Consider the following 21048-nt stretch of genomic DNA (forward strand, 5'->3'; position numbering starts at 1 on the left):
AATTAGAAGCCCCTTGGTTTAGCACATCCAAATGAAAGATCATGAAAGATGAGGTGAAAAGAAGAGGCTGGATGTGGAGCCTATGACCAAAAAAAAAACAAAAAAAGAAAAAGAAAACAAGTCACTTCATGAAGGGCAAGCTTGGTCTATGCTTTGAAAATGGTTTAGCACGTGTACTGAATCAAAAATACCTGGACAGCAAAGCATGGAGTGATGTACTTTTGCTGTCCGACATGGGAGAAAGAAAAAAAAAAAAAGGAAGAACGAAATCCTACGAATGGTTGAGAACAGATCCCAACAACAACCAAAAAAATGATGCCTTGAAGACTGAAGTTACATGGCAGAAAGCCATTTGTGTCAGAGTAAGAAAAGACTGAAGATGGACTACACTTACAACAGAATGAAGCCCAACAGATGGAAGGCGTATCAAGGGCCGCCAACGACGAAGACGGATTGACGGACTGGTAGCTTTTGCAGGACCTACATGATTACGTTTAGCCCAGGAGAGGGATGCAGAGTGACACAATGGTGAAGCCTTCGTTCTGCTGTGGCTAACCTGAGGCTGCGATGAGGATGGTGGTGAAGACAGCGAGGACGATGACGACTACATAAACATTAAAAAAGAACACACTTAGCCCACTTAAACTTGAAGTAACATACCTAGAAAGGCAACTGCAAAGATGTCCACTGTTTATTATACTGTCCTTTAACTGATCAAATCTACAGAGGCAATAATCAAGAACGCGTTGAATTTGAATGAGATGACAAAAGAACATTGCAAATAAGCAAAGACATGGTCCCAATCTGCCGTTTATCACCAGATAAAGTAGAGGTTATTCACACCCACTGAACTTTGTAAGAAGAACTTAAGTTAACTGACTCATTCAGTAGACAGACTGTTGGAAAGTGAGGCAGGAGGGGACTGAAGTAACATCTCATGGAAGGAACAGCTGAGAACAGCAAGAGTTATCAATCTTGTCTACAGCTACAAAAACTGTAGCTCTTCTTTGGTAATTTGGGAAAGCTATGTTGCACTACTCGGGATTTAAAATGAATCAAGTAACTACTGTAGCAGAACCCAGGGTTTCTTTACTGTTCCATGCCTAACATAAAAGGAAAGCAAAGGAAAAGGGAAGCTTACCGTGGTGAGGTATGCAACTTCCTAAGTTTTTCACCTATTCTTCTAAAATAGCAGGCCAGTGGCAGTATTGCCATTAACACTCTGGATCCCTTTAGTATCCGTGGAAGCAGTAGGACTATGTTAAACCATTCAAATTGTTACTATTAGAAGAAAGACCACAGAAGTATTAAAAATGACTCTCAGCTGCAGCTGACAAAGTTACAGTAAATATATTAAGATCATAAAGGACCATTGTGATGATTTAGTTTTTGATCTTTTGTCCCACACAGGCCACAGGACCGGTAAAGTTTTGTTTGGCTTAGAACATATTCAGAAAACAAAAACAAACACTCAAACTTAACAATTTATTGACTACCAAAATACATCAGACCAAGTCAAAATTTCCATCTGGTCTACAGCTACAGAACCAGTAAGCAATATTTTCATATAGTTTAGGATACATTAGCGCTAAATGACAAAGGTTGCTTTTCTAATCCTGCTTAACGATGATATGAACATGGAACAATGGTTTACATTAGTCCTTTGGGAGATGATGTCCTATCAGGGGCTTACGTCCAGCTGATGATAAACCTTCAGCTTATCATCTACCTTTAGTTTCTCTTCATGTAAAAATCCTCAACATCACCTTTCAGTCTGTCAGAGAATCCCTGACCTTCTCTCAGGAAATAAACTTAATCGCTGGTGATAATTACAAAGAGCCTCAAAAGAATACCCTTTGGTTTGAAGGTAACCTGAAGGGCAACCCAGACCATTCCTATGAGGTCTCGAACTCACCGTTAACCTAGTTATCTCTTGATCTTTACACTGTCTAGATTTTAACTTGCATTTTTATGTTGCCTTCCATATCACCAATAGAAATTGTTTAACATTACAGGTCTTGGAAGCAATCCCTGCAGAGCCCCACAAGAAAACATACTTACACATTGATGACATCCCAGATAGCTGCACTGAGACATGCCAGCTGCTCATGAATGCATTAAGGTTATGCAAGCAGAATAGCAACTGCAGTTCCCTAAGACAAGTCCCACATCATGCACTCAACAGAACAATTCTAGTAGACTTCAGAAACTGAGCATTATGTAACTTTCTCTGAAAAACAGATTTTCACTGTTTAATCAAAGCATAAGCACCAGTCAAAACCATTTACTTTCTTTGTACCATTTTTTGAAGCATTTCACCTTCTTTCCTGTTCAATTTTCATTTTTTTCCTTTTCCTACCAAGAGTAGGACAATGAATTGCTTCTTTCTGCTCCCATATTGCTGACCTTAAAACACAAGGACAGGGATAAGAATTCTTCATGAAGAACAAGAAACAAGAACAGCAACTTTAGAGCTCAGAGATAAGCACGAAGTATTATCAAGTCTCAGAGCCTGTTCAGAGAATAGTTTTCCACAGGCTTGACAAACTCTTTTTTCCCCCCAATTAGATTCTGATTCTCAAGTATTCTGATCCACCCCTAAATCTCATCAGGTCCATATAAAAGAGGACAAAAGTATAAAATCTCCAACCCAAAACATAACTGTATGAAGAAAGAAGAATTTAGCTATGATAATACTTTTAAGAGTCAAAGAAGTTTACAGGAGTTTAATGGCTATTATACTTCATCTGTACTGTGTTTGTTTTTTCAAATTCTTTACATGAAATAATTTTGAATAAGACCTTTTACATTTAGATGGCTTTAAAAGAATTTATGCTCAGCTTGCCTAACAAAATTTCAAAAGGTGACTGAAAAAACACTGCTACTGAAAGACCTCAGTCCACAGACCTCCCTACATACAGAGGATCCACTTCAATTAAAACATGCAGTAGGGCAGAAATTTAAAAACTATGCAGAGGAGAAGTTCATGATTAAAGACAACACGCACCACATTAATGTTTCACCATTTTGTAAGCTTCTGCTATAAAAACAGACAAGATCACCAGTCTTCCTGAAATCTGCAATATAGTAACTGAAGTTTATACTAGCTTTGATGCATTCTGTTGCTGATGGTGTTTTTTTTTCAGATAAAAAACATCTTTTAGTATTCCTACTGTAATTACTATGCAACTATAAGCGCAAACAAATCTTTAAATTTGGTATTGCTTAATAATCCAGGGATGAACAAAATTTTGAAAAATGTTTTAACGAAGTCTTTTTGACAGTCACTACCTTTACCATAATTTCTCACTTTTACTACTCTTCATGATTATATTAATTTGTTTTCTAGCTAATATTGTCAAAATAATGATAATACGTTAAAAATACCCCTTGCCTAATGAGACGAGAAAAATCTTGAGGCTTTCAAAGACCAATTTATAACTTTGAATGCAGTTTAAGGCAACTATTAATAAGTTTACTACTTACTGAGTAATTTACCTCATTTTAAAATTCCTTTCCTTGAATCTTTTTAACCTTTATTTCTTGTATTAACAAGTACCCTTGTGAGTTCAACCACTATGAAGAGAAACCTTCTCTCCATTGAAAATGTACTTTTGTATTGCAAGAGTGAAATTTCAACAGACAGTAAATAGGAGCTCTGGCAAAGCTAAATTAATACTGGATTCTACCTAATTAGCAGCACTGTAATAGCCATGAAATTCCATGCACTGCTTTAATAATAAGCACACGTTAAGCTGCTGTCAGCTGAGGTTGTTTTCAACTGAATATTAGAAATACAAATATTACAACAGAATTACATGTCAGTATTAGTATGAAATGAATGCTAAATATACATTGCCAAATAAAGGATGCAAAGTAGTACATTCCACATTTAATTTAAAATGCAGGAGACAAATCATAACTTTAAACACTCTATTCATACAGGACTCCTCAACAACTAGCAACCTGCAGAGAAAAGAATTAATAACTTCACAAGGAGAAAACATCACAGGAGCATACTTCAGTGCTGCAAATTGTAACAGGTCAAATATCTGAAGTGGTAAAAGAGAAAGCCTAAAATAGAATTGAATATTATTGTCAGATATACCAGTAAGCACATTAAGTTAATTGTTTTAATAATGTATTTTAGCATTACAGAAATTAAGTTTTCATTAAATAGGTACAAAAAAAAAGGCGGCTCAGGCAATCAATTTCTGCCTCAATCAAAACCTTATTCCTATGTATAGCTGCTATTAAAGCCTAGACATTTAAACCTAAGATCTTAAGGAAATGCATATGATAACGTTACACAGGCACTGAGATCTGTGCCTCTGTGCATGCCTGGAAGTGTGCAACTTTGATAATGCTGAGTAGCTCAGGACCCAGCTCAAGTCCAAACCTGTCAGGCTCTAGAAAGAGGGTGTCCATCTGCTCATCTTGTTTGGGGAACTTGATGCAGCAAAGTATCTCAGTCTATGTGCAACACATTGAAGACCTAACAGGATCAAGTGGCATTTGGATTGTACAACCATTTCTTTCCAAGTGTAAGTATTTATTACTGATGGATTTTCTAGTGATTACAAAAATTCGTCTACCTGGAAGTTTAACTTCAGGGCACCCCCGTCACTGGAAAGCCTCTGCCACCTTCCTCTCTAAGCCTCTAAGGAGGCTTCCTTGTCCATCACTTGATAAGCTACGCTGGGACTGGGCCTTTCCGCTAGGACAGAAATCAAAGGAGGTTTGACTGCATATCATCATCACTGGAAGGTTTGGAAACACAAAGAGATAAAATGCTGTTGGTCTTAGTCTTTGCTTCCAGAACTAGGAAGATGCACAGCCCTTGGGATCAGAGGCCCTGCCACATGTTCTGCATACGCTCAATCGAGTCGATCTTAAAGCGTGCAACACCTCCTCCCAAACTGTTTGTAGCCTCGTTATAGCAAGTACAGTACGCCCTGTAGTAGAGACAGAGGAATGTTGAGATGACACTAAAAAACGTAACCTTTCCAGCCAAATGAGCAACATAAGAGTTATCCTTGCTTTAAGACTATACTCAGAAAAGATACACTCATACCTATCATTTTTCCACCACCTTTTGAGGTCTTTCCTCATGACTGGATTAAGCACAATGTTTTGAAGAGTCTGTATTGCAGTACTAAGTGTAATATATGTTTTTCTTTCTTAGAAGCCATTCTTCTTCGTATTTTTTCCATGTACAAATTAAACCTATACTTCATAGTCTGAAAAGATCCTCCTCCTCTTCCTTCCTTCACCTTTTTTAACAGCATTTTAAGCCTCTTTTGCTGGCAGTGGTAAAGCTGTTAATTTCCTTCCAGCTTTTCTGGGAAGATGGAAGCAGTCAGAACATGGAAGAGAAGCCTGACAAAGAAAATATGCCAGAAGTAAACACTGCTTCTCATCTCCAACAGCACACCACAGAAATCACCCAAGCAAGGGGCATTACGAATATTTCTAATGCAGGAAAAGCCTTTTTCCTGACTAAAGTTTTATTACATACAACAATATCACACAACACGCAAATTTTCAGGAAATCAAGGTTCCACTGCTAACAGAGCTACTAGCTTTCTCAACATTGCAGTTATGAGTACTAATACATATGGAAACTGACTGCCTTTTAAACTGAATCGGGCTACACCTGTTAGCCAAACAACTTCCGCACCAGTATGGTTAATTAGTGCTTCTGCAGCTGATAATATCTTAACAGTATTCCCTACATCAATTCAATCCAGGATTAAGAAAGAACCGTATCCTGAGAGTAACTTAGCTAGAGGTATGGGTAAAAACATAGCTTCAAGACGACAAAAATGGTGAGATCAGAGCACCCAAGCTTTTCCAAAATTAGCTATAATTTATCTCTCTCAACACCTAAAATTAAGTTCTATGGCCTATGTTAGGCAAAAGTCAAGCTAGATTATCACAATGGCGACTTCTGTGATCAAAAATTAATTGAATTACAAAAAAAATCCAAATGTTGGGGAGCTCTGAAAAAGCTAGTTAACTTGAATTTTGCAAACAGTTTTTCCTCTTTAACATTCTTCTTACAACAAATTGAACGTTGCTGTTGCACACCCAACTACATGTGTTTGGTGTCCTTCTTTGAGGAAAGTAGGGTGATGCAAGCAACATCAGCTCTTCATTTTAGCCTACTGACTAGCTCCAGCTGTATGAGTAAAGCAGTAACTGTCTTAAGGATGGCATGTTCTTTTAGTTTCCCCCAAATTAGTGTCTGGAGTGTCTGGAAAACAGGGAGTCAAACCAGTTTCTCTTCTGCCTGAGGAAAAAAATCTTGAATGTGAACTCAACCACAACCTGACATGATCAGCCTGCTGAAACACCAGTGAGTAAACACATGCCAAGAACCTGCTACTTACTGTCTCTTACATATGCAGTGCAAGAACAGCACCATAGCGTTATGGATTGGAGACGTGTGATGCACAACTGTAAAAATATTTTGTTACTTTCACTTATTTACTTGCTATTTGAATTCACTGGCTGCTTTATGGGTGCGAATATCCTCCGTAGTTCTGTTTTATCCTAAGAGCAGAGTTTCTTTGTACGGATTTTACAGTTAAGCATAAGATCCAGAATTGAAAGTTCAGAGCAATACTGTATTAATACCTTCTTAGTTATTTGCTCAGTAGAATACAGAAATCAGATTGATGAATGCCTCACACACTGACACAAAAGTCACAGGACAGTGCAAGGAGTCAAAGACTAACCAAATGTAAGTTTCAAAACGTTTCACACAATTCTAGTAAGTTTCGTTTTGTTCTTTTAAAACACACACTTTTTACAGAGTTGGCCATAACAGAAGGAAACACTACAGCTACACATTTCTAGGCAACATCACCACCTTTAGTGGAGGGATTACGTGCTTGTTTTGTAAAGCTAAGCTAGTCAAAAATCATCTTAGAAGCAGTTGTATAATTGGTTTCATATTCTCCTTAGATGTAAATGTTTCTTTACAACAGCGCAAGGATTATTCAGAAGAAACACTGAGGAATATGGACTATTAAAAAAAATCCCACATGTTCTTGGCAGGAGTGAAAGGGAAGCTCCTTTATATTTCTGCTCTAACAATAAATTGCAATCCCCCAGGGAGTCAAAGATCTTTGGAAGTTCAAGTTTTACAGCAGCTGAGAACAGAGTGCATTGACGCTCCTTAGTGCTTGCCAACGTTAACAACTGTTACTGTGATCAAAGTCTAACTTAGTACATTCCAAGCAAGATTACAGTTCTCAGGGCATGCTAAACAAGTTTACAGACTGGAGTTCACAGTTACGGTTTGAGTTAAGGAAGAAATCAAGCCGTTTAGGGGCTGCCAATTTCAATTGATGTGAAAAATATTTCTAATCATACTTGTGAACAGTAAGCACATGTAGGTATACTGATGTGCACAAATATTTCAGTTCTTGGTAAACATCTGAGTCCAGTTCTTACTTATGACTCCGACAGAGTCAGATACCAATCTTGATTTCCATCATCACTATTTTTAAGAGAGGCTCAACGAGGTACAAGAATGCTGTTTTCATTTGAAATGGCAGCTCAGATGCAGCATCCAAGTCTGCTCATTGCAAAGCCTCATGTAGCCAAACACGGAGCTCTAATAGCCAGAGCTGTCAGTTGGTAAATGCATGTATGAAGCATACTAAAAAGAATGAACAGGAAGAGTTACGGAATCAATGGCAGTATCACAGAATCATCTGTGGTTAGAAGAGACCTCCAACCTCTGACCTAACACTAACAAGTCCTCCACTAAACCATATCCCTAAGCTCTACATCTAAACATCTTTTGAAGACCTCCAGGGATAGTGACTCCACCACTTCCCTGGGCAGCCCATTCCAATGCCTAACAACCCTTTCGGTAAGGAAGTTCTTCCTAACATCCAACCTAAACCTCCCCTGGTGCAACTTTAGCCTGTTCCCCCTTGTCCTGTTGCCAGGCACATGGGAGAATAGACCAACCCCCACCTTACTACAGCCTCCTTTAAGGTATATACTCTGCAGCCAGAGATAGCTGATACATTTTATACTCCAGTTCTGCTCCCTCTTCCATAATAACTAGCAACTGAAACACTAGGTTAACAGTAGGTTAAACTTCATTCAGTTAGATGTTCTCGATAGCCTCTAAGGAAGAAGAAAGAAAAACAGTAGTCTTAGAGCTCCTAATTTTCTCCCAAGAATTTAGACCACCAAAATCAGTAGCTCTTAACTACTCTCTAACCAGTATCAAGTACACAGGCATTTCAAGTGGCTATTTCACTTGTGTTTATTTGCTTGATTAAAACATTATTCTGAGTTACTCTGTAATATGATTTAAAGAAGTGGATTTCCCAAACATTACAAAATGACATTCTTCTACTATTAATGCATAAACCATGCTAAAAACTCCGCTGTCCAAAAACTTTCAGCCTCAAACATGGAAGTTTCCATATGCCACAAGTACCGCACATAGCAAAAGCTTCTATCACTTAAACTTCATAACAAAAAGTGAATGGAAAGCCATGTGTCAGCAGTTGGTGACACCTTGATGTCACTCAAATGGCTCATCAGTTGCTTAACACCGCAACTACTTGAATATTTGCTGTCCACAGTGGCAAAAGTTGATCAAAGTCTGGTCTTGTGAGTCTCCTCCCCTCTTTTCCCACGAGTTTGCTCCTAACACTTCTGTGCTAGAAGTAGCTCCTACAAGACCAGAGGATGAACTGCTTCAGGAAGCCAGTGAAGACAGATACATATATATATTTAATATTTTTTAGGTAGCTTGACAATCCAGAATGACTTCAGCTGCCACAGACACACAGCTGACTAGAACTTCAAATACTGCTACCCAAATAGTATTTGGACAAGTGAAGCACGTCAAAGCCTTCAGAAATGCAGAGGTTGGATACAGACCATTCTTTAGACCTAATCCTTGAGTAAAGGCCAATTAGCCTTTTAAAAAAGTACTTCATACGGGACAGCTTGACATTTTCTGCACTGTGGAATTGAGCTGCAATGAAGCGTAATTGCAGAGTGGTTGATATGGATGTCGGTAATACAGGAACAAAACAGAAGTACCTTGCCACTCTCATTATTACGGTCAAATATTAGAAAGGTAATTTACTTCAAGTATCAACACAGATAATATTTTCTACCTGGAACGACTTTCTGAAAGCTATCATAGCAAGTGATCCTGATCAGGGCCATTAATTGATTTTTCTTTTTTTTGGATTTGGTAATAACTTCTTCATTAATGAACACTGATGGCTTATGTGGATGTTCTAGCATCCACAGGCTGTATTGTCTTTTTATTATTTTAAAATTATTTTTGTAAGAGAGTATCAGAAATGTTAAGATTTATGGTAGTACAGGGTTTTGGCCGTTTCTGAACTGCTGAAGAAGGCACTAGAATAACAACAAAAAACCCCACTGCTCAGCAAGACGTGACAATGCAAAGACCAGCTTAAAAGCGTGTGCAGTTCTGCAAAGACGCAGGTTTTATTTTCCATTATCTTCAGACATCCTATAGGTATTATAAACAAAAGTACACGCCCAACAGAACAATAAAGACATGTTAGCTGAAAGATCTGGAGTAGCTGGCAACTATACCAGTTTCATTATTAGCTGCCTTTTAGGGAGAGGGAAGGGTTTAAGAAAGGTAGCAATCTGGCAAAAAAAAAGGAAAGGTTTCCTTTTTGTTCCAAAGTACATGGTTGTTGCATCTGTAAAACAATCAACAAAAGAAACAGATAAAAAGAGCTTAAACTCTGCTGAAAGCTGAAACCAGAAAACCTCGCCTTAAGCCACTGGATCCATCCAGCTTTTATCATAAAGATTCAGATCCTTTTTTGGCACTTTCATGTAGGAAATAAATGGTATTTGAGAAAGCCTAAGTTTCAGGAGCATACATTTTAGAAGAAAAGACTATTAAAAGAATCTTACACTAATTGCTCTCATTCCAAATGGCAATGAAGCATGGGACAAGAATCCTATCACCCTTGAAAGCCCTAAAATCTAACACTATGTTTCTCCAGCAGAAGTATTCATGGATTTTCCGGTAAGTAATTTTAAACAGGCATATAATTTTAAACACAGAAATACTTGCAGCACCATTTTATCTATTTATTTGTTTTACTGCAGCAAGAAAGCAAGCCGTGGATACAACGAATCCATGAGTCTTAACAACAAACTTGAATCAAATTTGGTCCAAAATCTGGCCTAAAGGACTAACTCAACTTCACAATCTTTTCAAGTTGCAAATATGAAATTAGTGAAATAAAAAAAAAAAAACATTTAACTGTTTTTACAAATGAACTTTCTTTTTTAAAGAACAGAACACATATCAATTTTAAGAAAATACACATACTTTTTGACAAAAAAAAAAACAAACAGAAAACCATCACTAAAATTCATTAAAAAAACTCACATATTTTAATGCTAAAAAAAAAAAAAAAAAAAGGCTACCACAAACACTCAATTCTAACCCAGTCTATAGTTGGCCTGAAAGGCTTTGAATGAATTACCAGAAAATTACACAAAACAGCTAGGAACACAGGTTTATTCTTGTCCTTGTTGCTTTTTAAACAAAGTAAATGAACCACAGCTATGAAACCTGGGAAACCTGGCAAAGCATCCCTCAAGACAGAGCATTCTAAGCCAATGGACTGAAACTGACAGCTACAGCGATTCATCTTAATGCTTCACCTAAATAGATCGTGCATTAATGATAAATTCCAGAAGCAAACTGGCCACTCTTACTTTCTCTTCTACCAATCACAAACTGGAGTGTAGAATCTAGTAGTCCACTAATGTTAGACTTATGAAAGTATTATCCTGCCTAATACCTTCCCCCTCCCCACCCACAACACAATTTTTCTTTAAAATTTAAGAATCACACAATTGTCTAGGTTGGAAGAGACCTTCAAGATCACCTAGTCCAACCTCTGACCTAACACTAACTAGTCCTCCACTAAGCCATATCACAAAGCTCTACATCTAAATGTCTTTTAAAGACCTCCAGGGATGGTGACTCAACCGCTTCCCTGGGCAGCCCATTCCAATGCCTACCATACAACTTATATAGAACAAGAGCTTATAACATCGGTCTGATTACAGACTATTTTAAACCAGAAACAAAGCCTACACACCCAGACAAAGGAATAGATGAAATACATAGATACTGGAACGATAGTTCTGCTTCACTGTTATTACTTTTAACTGTTTATTTCTAGGTGGGCTCACTTTATTTCCAGATTTGAAATACACAACAGAAACAATAGCAGAAAATCCAGTGGCAGGCTGAAAAAAAAATCAAGAAGCCACTGAGATGATAAAAATAATTATCCCAATTTAGTAAGATTGTCAGGCTTTATTTACCATTATAAAAGGCTGAATCCTTAAGCATCTGAGAAATGAGAGCCCAGAAAAAATATTTTCAGAGGAGAACCTGTCTGTAATTCTTCACTATTTTTAAACCTTCAACATCCCAAGACTCCACAAAATTTTACTTTATCTCATGACACCATGTAATGGCATGTTTTGCTTGGAGGAGGGAAAGAACAGCATCTTGAAAGCAGCCGCAGTTGCATTGTCTCTTAACTGAATTAGCAAATCTGACTGCCATACTTGCCACTTTTGGAAGTTATTCTATTCACTGTTGAGCTTAAGCAACATTTTCAGAAGAATCTGAGCCGACAGTAGTATGCAACACCTATCTGAGGGACAGGCAGAACTACCCTCAGAGCAACCTGTTCTGTTAGGAACCACACAAGCCAAAGTAATCATGCTAAAAGAGTAGGCCTTGCACACTTTCTTATATTTAGTTCTGTGGGAGACCTGGAAAGAACCTTTTGCTTGCAAAGCTGCAGCGCTTACTATCATTAAGCAACTACGTAAGTCACTTTATTCAAAGGAGACTTCTATGAAAAGTGCCCTTGCCGTTCTAGGGATGGAGGGAACAGGGGGAGCAACAAAACCAAGAGAAATAAAGGAAGACAAACATATTCCTCCCCAGCGTCTTGAAAATAAGTTTAAATTCCCAGGAAAGCACTCCTAGCAATTACAAATATGCAGGAGGAATAAGATTCCCTTCTTTCTTGATGCAAAAGCACTTTTAACTTCCCCTGCAGGACGAGTCAACATCATGCACGTATGACCTGCATATGCTAACATCAGCATCTTTGAGGGCATGCCGTTCGTCAGTCCTTTCACCGTTACATGAAGAGATATACAGCAATGGCCAAAGCGTACCACTACAAGGTGTAAGACTGGGAGATCAACTCACCCTGACCCCACATTACATTTCTCAGCACATTCTCATTTCACGTATTTTATTTTGCTTAAAAAGAATTGTACTTTACAGGAGGAATTGCTGTGCTTTAGCGATGAAATGGGAGGCCTCGCTGCCTACTTCACCACACAACAATCGTAGGACAGGATCTTCAGGCAATTCCATCTTCCAGTATAATAAGTTATTTGTTTCTTACTTCTTTGATTGATGGATCAAAGGATATTCTGAGAAACGCTCCCAGGACATGTATTGAGCCATTGTACTGTTTCAACTTTGGAAACAGAAGGACAGGAAAAAGTTATTTTACCATTCTAAGGAACATCCACATTGAATTACTTCCAGATTTAGCTACATAAAATGGAATAACAAATATTTGGAAAGGCCACTACCTATTCAACATTTTTGTTTAGACATGGTTGCCGAGACAATCTTGTAACTTTTTATTATGAAAAAACATCTGCATCTTTCCACACAATTTCTTAATATTTTGTATTGTAATATCTTCGTCAGGAAACCAATTAATTTGTGGAAGTTCAAGAAGCTAAGTGTCCCTTATTAAGGGAATCCGTAATCAATTAGAACCTTCCTGAATCTTTATAAAAAGACCCTCAGGAACTATGTAAGCCTTCATCTTCTTCCCAGTTATTCCATAATTTCTGCCAGGAAAATGCACAGATGAACTATTCTCTGGATGACTGCCACCGTACATCAAAACAACTAAATGTTCTTCTGTTTTGCAAGTATCTAAGGAAGAGATTCAGTCTTCAGTGATTTGCAGAACAACCTCCACAACCTCTCTCTTACTGAGAATCCTTAGAAGAGGGCCATCTAATTTTTAAAAGAAAAGAGACAGGAATTTTTGAAGTCTCTTATTTAAAAGAGGAAGAGAAATCTGCAGCTGCATTGATGTTTCTTCCTGAAATATAGAACCTTCCTTGATTGATTTAGAGAAATAAATAAGAATTTGAAAGAAAATAGAAGACGACATGAAGGTCAATATTAATACTAGAAATGATTCAAACAGTTCTCTTTTCATCCATCTTTAACTTACAATGAGTAAGTATAGGTTTCCAGATGGCAGGGTGAGGGGGAAGCAGAAAGGTCTGCTTTGCTTTCTTCTCCCATGCATAGAAGACATAGCACTAGCTTTAAGAAAGAAAAAACTCACAGTACTGGAAAAACAGAAAGAAAGCATATGAGCCACTGAAGTCATAGCAAAAAAAAAAAAAAAAAAAAAAAAGCGGTGCTGGCAACAATCTAATCAATTTTCTTCTGTGGAACAGATACTGAAATCTGAACCAGAAAGATGGAAAATCACCTTAATAATAAGGAGGCAAAAACTGTTGAGTAGCTTGCTTATGCCTCCTCAATGACTGACACAGCTGTTCTGCTTCCAAATCCATAAGACTAAAGATACACTGGCACAGGAACTTCAATAAGCATCCACCCCTCTCCCGAAAAAGGATTCAGAGCAACGAGACCAGAAAATACCACATACGCTCCTCAAAACTTCACAAAGCCACTTATTCACCTGGCATTAACCTTATATTTTGCTCAGGGAAACTAGATGTGTAATATAGATCCTTCCAAAATTGATTTAATTTTTGAGGTTCTGTTCCCATATTTGATGAAGTACAACAAAGTACAACACTGAGTGCAGAGACTTTAAACTCAGTCCTATTTTACCCATAAACACAGATAAAGGAGCATTCTGTAGTACTGATTAAGCAGCACAGCAAATTTCTTTGATCCTAAACATGTTTTTTTTTTATTTATTTTATGTCACTCCATCTGTGGTGATAAAAGCTTACGTGTATATTTCACAAATGGTGAAAATTTATCTGAAGTAATATTTGTACACAAGTGACACAAGTACTGAAGCATTTCTTTTCCTGAGATAAAACTTTTCAGACTCTTACACAATGTTTGTTCCACTCGTACGGTTACTATGGATCCTACATCTAGCTACGAATTTGCAACATCCTGATCTCAACTTTCACTAAAACATAATTTCTGGCTCTTATACTCTGAAATAAAGCTTGAAAAGATCATCTGTGTTATACAAAGGCTTGAAAAGAATAATACAAAAAACTGTAGAGCTTCAAGTTTGTTCCCTTGCCCCCCAATGTCACTTCACTTTGTGCCCTGATTGTTGACGGACGCTATCCTGAAAATTAAGCAAAAATCTCAATTTCTCTGTTAGCCTTTACTATGATTGTTTTAAGCTCCATTATATTCAACTCAAAGTAGTTACTAACAAACATATTAAAAAAAAAAAAAGAATACCTCGGTCTGACCTTCATGGGCACTGGATTCATGAGTGACGCGAATAGCCTAAAATCAAAGCATATTTCAATCAGACTTTAAACGAGAGACTTAAATTATTTTTAAGAATCATTGCATGCTCTTCTTTTTAATCAAATGCCATAGTTGTCATTTCTTTTGCTCAATGCTTGTGATAGATAAATAAAGAAATGAATCAGCAAATAATCTCCACTTCCAAGGATCTCAAGAGGCAAGTGTTTCAGCTTCATCAGATTCAATTCAAATATGTAGCACTTTGTTACTGCAGTTCAACACAGAACAGTACTGGCAAGTGGTTTTGGTATTTCAGTTCCTGGCTTAAGTAAACAAAACACTTTAGGTCGAATCTGTGATCAGACAGTTGTATCCAACATTTCTGCAGATAATGTCCTCAAACCTCTGCTGTTCCTCTTTGTTATTTCTTCCTTGAGGCACGTGTTAACAACCTTATTCCTGAGGACTTCACAATAAGTTGAATTTGAACTCAGGCTTGGAACTCATCAATATTTTCATTTTGATAGAGGATCATCATTATCATCACGAGCAACAACATGATTCTCTCCTTCCATCAGCAGCCAGATCTTTCTGTCACATCCTTTGAATCAGCACTAATGATGATCCAACTAAGCACTCGATCAGCTAACTCATCTAACTGTTTGTCATGGGGGATGGAAGGAGAGGGGGGACTATAATTCTGTCAGATCAGCTCCTTGTGTGCCCTGAAGAGCTACAGCCAAAGCAAGGTGACTTGAAGGCATAAATGGAAGGAGACAGCAGGACTGTCCTTTCAGCAAGAACCTAAGATCAGCCTAAATTGACCATTAAACTGGATCTTGAATCAACCAAAATGATTGTGCAGACATTACTCATCCACTTCAAAATCATTTTAAACTAAGCCAGTGAATTAATATGGATGAAGAACATTGACAAAATCCATCCCGCTGACTGAGCTATGGGCTGGCAGGAATACTTTAAACCACCAAATCCATTTTATATTTTTTTTTGCAGCAGCTGTCTGATCACAAGCTCACACGTAAACTCAGATTGTTTAAGTGATCCACTGGACCAAGTCCAAAAGACTTGCTCATGCAAATAATTCTTATACCATTTTCAAAGACAGTAAAAAGTACAATACTAACTTCATAAGTTTCTAGATATTTGGCCCTTTCTTCAGGAGTCATAGATAATGAATCTTCTAGGAACTTTTTCAGTGATGAATTAGTTTCTAAAAAATAAAAAGAAGACATAACATTAACATATTTGGAACCATGCTTTAATTCTACATTATTCAAAGCCAGCAGAATGCTTAAAACCAACAAAAGATTTAAAGATAATAACTACATCATATCTGTAAGACAATGAAGGCTGACTGCACAAGGAATTGCTACCTGCTGCAGTTTGAAGTGTTTTCAGTGTTTTAGGATTAGTGTGAAATATCGTTTTTTTTATATAATTATAAGCAGAAATGCTCTTTCAGTAGAGATGAACAGTTATATTCAGAGAAAATAGTACATATCCCAACCTTCCCTCAGTACTTTCCACAGTGGTAAGGGGAAAAAAAAGGGAGGGGAAAGTACAACAAAAACAAGCAAGCAAACATAAAACACTTACCAAAGTTCATTTTATCTCTGTTGTTTGCAATAGCATGAATTAACCCAATTGTTCCACAAGCATTGTTGATAGTCTGCTTCATGAAATACACTGATGATTTGACATCTTGCCCCTTAGCTTTTATTCTCTCTTCTTCTTCTGTTCTGAAGGTTTCATACTAGAAAGAAAGTTACAGAAGTTTCACCAGTAGTACAAATAGAAACTTGTTATATTATCCAAGCAAAAACAATTTACATAAGTAACAGCTAGCTAATAAAATCAAAACCCACTTAACTCAAGAGGTCCAGCAGCATAAGCAGACTTGCCTAACTGAAGAGCTCTGTTATCAGGTCTTACAAATAGCCAAATCCAGTCATGTTTAATTCATCATTTTGAAATGCGTTACCTAACAGCATTTCAAGAATGTTCAATATTAGCACCATCTCTCTTTAATTCAACAAAAAATGTTTAAGGACAGAGGTCTCAAAAGGTTTATCAAGCAACCACTGTGCTTCAGGTGTTTAATCAGCATGAACCATTCTTGTAAGTTCCATCATTTTACATTACTTTGTATTCCTGGAAAAAAATGTAAAGATCATATAATGTTTAAAATAGGTCCTTTAAAAGCCATAATCATAAGGGAAAGGTTTATTTTCTGTAGTAATAACTCACAAAATACTGAAGTATATGGACTTTTTACTTAGGTGTGACAAATGTAAAGTTTGAATGTAAAACAGAATGAGAAACTCTTCCTGAGAAATTTCTCTCAGATTCTATGCACTGTCAGTGACAAGCAGAACTGAGAAACTTCTCCAGCATCATGATGATTCCACACCTGCAGCTTGTCACAACGGTCCAAACGTTTTAAGTAAATAGCAGGTGCCTTTACGAAGAATTTTAAATCGACAGCACTTGTATAAGATAATATAAATAGTCTTAACTGAGAAAAAAAGGCCTTAAATGTATTAGAGAAAAGTTGAGATTAGATAAGGTAAACAATATAGCTGCCATTCATTCCCTGTCCCCTCCAAAAAATGTTGCAAATGCTGAAAACATCATTTTGAGCAAGGGTTGGACCAGATCACTTCAAAACGTCCTTTCTAACCTGACTTATCCCTTAATAAGCATTCACTGGATCAACCTATTCTGTCTACAGCCTATGATGTCGATTAAGTAAGTCATCAATCTTTAAACTGGACAATAACCCTAAGATTATCTGTATGCTAACAAGGTTATTCAACCCTATAACCAAATTCGAGCAAATTGATGCACACTGGGGGGACCGGGAGAAAAGGAGAATGGAAGGAAGCGGCAAAAAGAAATATATACACTCTTTCATCTTAGAAATATGCTCCATCTGCCCCAGAAATGAAAGCCATACTGGTACTGATGACTGAATTGAAAATGGATTGATGTTTAGTCAGTACAGCAGTACAAAAACTCAAGAAGTAGTTGCTTTTGATAGAGTCTCACACACAACCTTACTTGGCTCGTGCTATTGTGGCTTTCTGATAAATTATGTGAAGTATATTTCTCTTTACTTCTACATTAGTTTTTCCCACTCTAATTAAAACACTTACAATAAATTGCAAATAAACATATAACATTATCAAAAGAAAGTTCTGAAGGAAGTATTTTCTTGATTATTTTTTGTTTTTATAATTAAGAAGTCTCTGAATAAAGTTTAAGCCTCATTTTGATTCTGACACCAAGGCACAAGATTTACAGATTCACACAATGGTTTGGGTTGGAAGAAACCTTTGAAGATCGTCTAGTTCCAATCCCCCTGCTATGGGCAGGGATTTTTTCCAGGAAATCAGGTTGCTCCAAGCTCCATCCAAGCATTCATTTACAACAACAGTGATATAATGGTTACTAAAACTTTTACCTTTTCTGTTATCGGAAAGAGAAGAAGCACTGCACATACAGGTCTTGGCACCATGCTAAGCAGTTCCGGTTCCATACCATAGACATCTACAAATTGCCAGTCAGGATGTATACCTAACTGTTTGAGAAACTGGAAAAGAAAATATAGAATAATATTAAATGAATGTGCTGGTATACTTTGTAAGAACGAGTTAATTGTATCTTACGGCACACTCAAATCCTATTTTGAAATACTACATTTTAGACAAAAAAAATACAGACGTGGGAGAACTCCATGTATTTTTGAAAAAGTAAACATTTCACAACTCTCATATTTCTACTAGAAAAATCACATTCTGTAGGAAGATCTCCAGTCACCCAGGGTTATCAAATCTAAAATATGAAAAGTGTACTGATTAACAGCTAGAAGTTAAAAATGCCTGAAAACAAACTTGCAGCAAGTAATATTTCTCTGCTCTCCCTAATGAAAAAAAGAACTGTTAACTTCTACAGCATTTCTTTAGCCAGCTCTCAAGAAATCGCAACTCTGCGGTTTCCAATAATGTTCCCAAAAGCAATACAGTAGAAGACCAGAGTATTTTGCCTATTCTTTCTTAGAAGGAAAAGATTCATTCAAAGCTTCATTGTACTTCCTGCACAATGCTATTTGAGGAAACCTCTTTATTGATACATTTGCAGTCAAGATGTTTAAGAAGAATAAGATGGTAAAATGAATCATCTATGCCTTTCTCTTCCTTCCAAAATTCACGCAGTGAGCAGATTCACACATACACACAAAAGAGTTCAAGTAATAGTGACACTATGTTTGAGCAGATTCACACCTATATAGATATGCCTTTAAGAAACACAAAAACTAATCTTATTACAAAAATGAGGATTTTATTAAAAAGAAGAAACGCCTACTTCTGACACGAGATCCCTTCAAATATCAATTTCAATTCATACTAGGCAAGAAACAAGGTCTTTCAGGAGACACAGCCAGTGGTTAACAAAGGGCACATAGACTACGCATTTATAATGAGTACAGAAGATTATTATTACTTTTGTTTTAATCAGCAATGTTTAGGAATATCTTCTGAAAAGGTGGCAAGAATAGATAATATGCATACAATTAAGTTTATTAAGAAAACTAAGGTGCAGTTTGCAGCCAGTATTTTGAGGGTATAAAAACCTTACACTTCACCATTTAAAATGTATTCCTCTCTCTCCACTTTATACTCTAAGGCAAGAAATCTAAACCAAGAGCAAGTAAAGGCAATTTAAGTTGGAAAACAAAAAATTAAAAAGAGAATCTTGGAAAAAAAAAAAACGTATGGGATTTCTCTGTATCTACAGAACCAACCTAAACCGTTCACAGAGCCAGTTCAGTATTTGATTGTCTGCACTGCAAAACATGGAGACTTTCTGTTCAAAATGCCATATAAAGATTATTTTTCCATTTTCATTTTTTCCCATGTTTCCACTAAAAATGAACAACACAAATTGACCATAAAGAGCAAAACGGGAGGTGAAAGGAAAAGTGTCTCTTACCAAGATGTAAGGAAGATTTGGTCTCTTATGTATGGGTTTGTGGGACTGGGCACAAGTCCACGATCGAGGCTTTGAACAGCTTTCTAACTGATGTTAACACAAGGTAGCTCTTATGTACGACAAGAAAATTAACTCAGGAGATCGCTTATGTAATACACCAAGATCTTTTGGTTCTATATCACCTTTAAGTCTTGCCAAGATTAAGAATAAAGCCAAATCACTATCTTTAATGAAAATTATATGGAGGGAACATGTGAGTTTTTACTAGCTGATAAAACAGTAGGAATTTTATTTTTAGTGTCTATTTTACCCTGCCAAGTTATGAGGATAATTACCACTTTGTGAATGACAGAAGAAAAGTTCAGAAGGAGAGGGGAGTACACGTAGCTGTGTTAAAATATTATTTGTACTTCAAGTGCTTCTATGATTCTAAGCTTTCCATCATTTTCCCTGTTGTTACTCAGAACTGTGGGAAATGTAACACAACTGAGAAAACACTGGTTATTATTTTGCAAGATTACATGAAATAAGGGTACAAAAACCCAACAAAATAAAAAGACACCCACGGAGAAAGTGACCCCACAACCAGATGAGGCAACACTAAAAGAATCACATTAAGCTACTGAATAAATAAATGATGCATATTGTCTTGTCTTGTTGCCTTTCACAGGCTGGGGAAAAACACATCCCCTAAACCTAAAGAACAGCTACTCAAACTTCTGAACGATAGATTCATCATAGCAAACACTTCACAGAAAGAATAGTTTTCAGTATTCACATTACCGTAACACCCAGGAACTTAAAAAAGTTAAGTTTCAGTATTCAATGACAGCCATGGCTAGAAGGGGTGGTCAACACTACAGAGGAACACCAAGAACGTAGCCTTAGTATGGCAGGCAGCAAATTTTACACACAAACAGCCTAACAACTTATTTTAGAATCATCAAGGAAAGATTGAGATCAAAAATAGGCTAATAAGGCCCCTCTGCTTCCAGAGGGCTTCATTCAAGTCTGGAAAAAAATGATAGAGATGCCTTTCTGAAAATTGCATGAATAAAAGGGGGCAGCAAGTGCCCATGTGCAAGAACGACTGCCAGATGAGTTTACAGATGAACAATAGATGGCAGGGTGCAAAGATCCCTTGAAACAAATAGATATAGCTTATTCTTAGCATGGAAAAATGCAAAAGGGAAAAAAAAAAAGTTCAAACAATGACACAGCCAGACAAGCAATCTTTTGCAACTGCGTTCTGAAGGGATAAAAGCAATGGAACGCTATTTAGCAAGGTCTGGCAAGAGAAATTTTAAAGGAGTAAAAACAAGTTCTTAGGAACCAGGGAAAGTTATTTAGAGAGACAAAAATCCATATTAGATGTGACACAGGAAACTCAGAGGAGTCTATTTGCAAGCAGTAGCTTCAATTTTGGCAAATTACCTGAACACCAT

The 21048-nt window shown here is 37.0% G+C and overlaps 1 protein-coding gene across 1 annotated transcript in view; it reads right to left on the reverse strand.

Annotated features, from left to right (window-relative positions):
- Positions 1 to 18203, reverse strand: part of UCHL3 (ubiquitin C-terminal hydrolase L3) — a 29522-nt gene extending 11319 nt beyond the window's left edge. The window contains exons 1-4 of the mRNA XM_027473158.3: positions 18075 to 18203; positions 16208 to 16364; positions 15736 to 15821; positions 14579 to 14626 (exon numbers count right to left, since the gene is read on the reverse strand). Of these exons, the coding sequence (XP_027328959.2) occupies positions 14579 to 14626; positions 15736 to 15821; positions 16208 to 16364; positions 18075 to 18149 (366 nt within the window). The 5' untranslated portion in view covers positions 18150 to 18203. The remainder of the gene's footprint in view (positions 1 to 14578; positions 14627 to 15735; positions 15822 to 16207; positions 16365 to 18074) is intronic.
- Between the last annotated feature and the right edge of the window lie 2845 nt (positions 18204 to 21048).

Source organism: Anas platyrhynchos, chromosome 1 (genome assembly GCF_047663525.1).
Source record: "Anas platyrhynchos isolate ZD024472 breed Pekin duck chromosome 1, IASCAAS_PekinDuck_T2T, whole genome shotgun sequence".
Taxonomy (NCBI): Eukaryota; Metazoa; Chordata; class Aves; order Anseriformes; family Anatidae; genus Anas; species Anas platyrhynchos.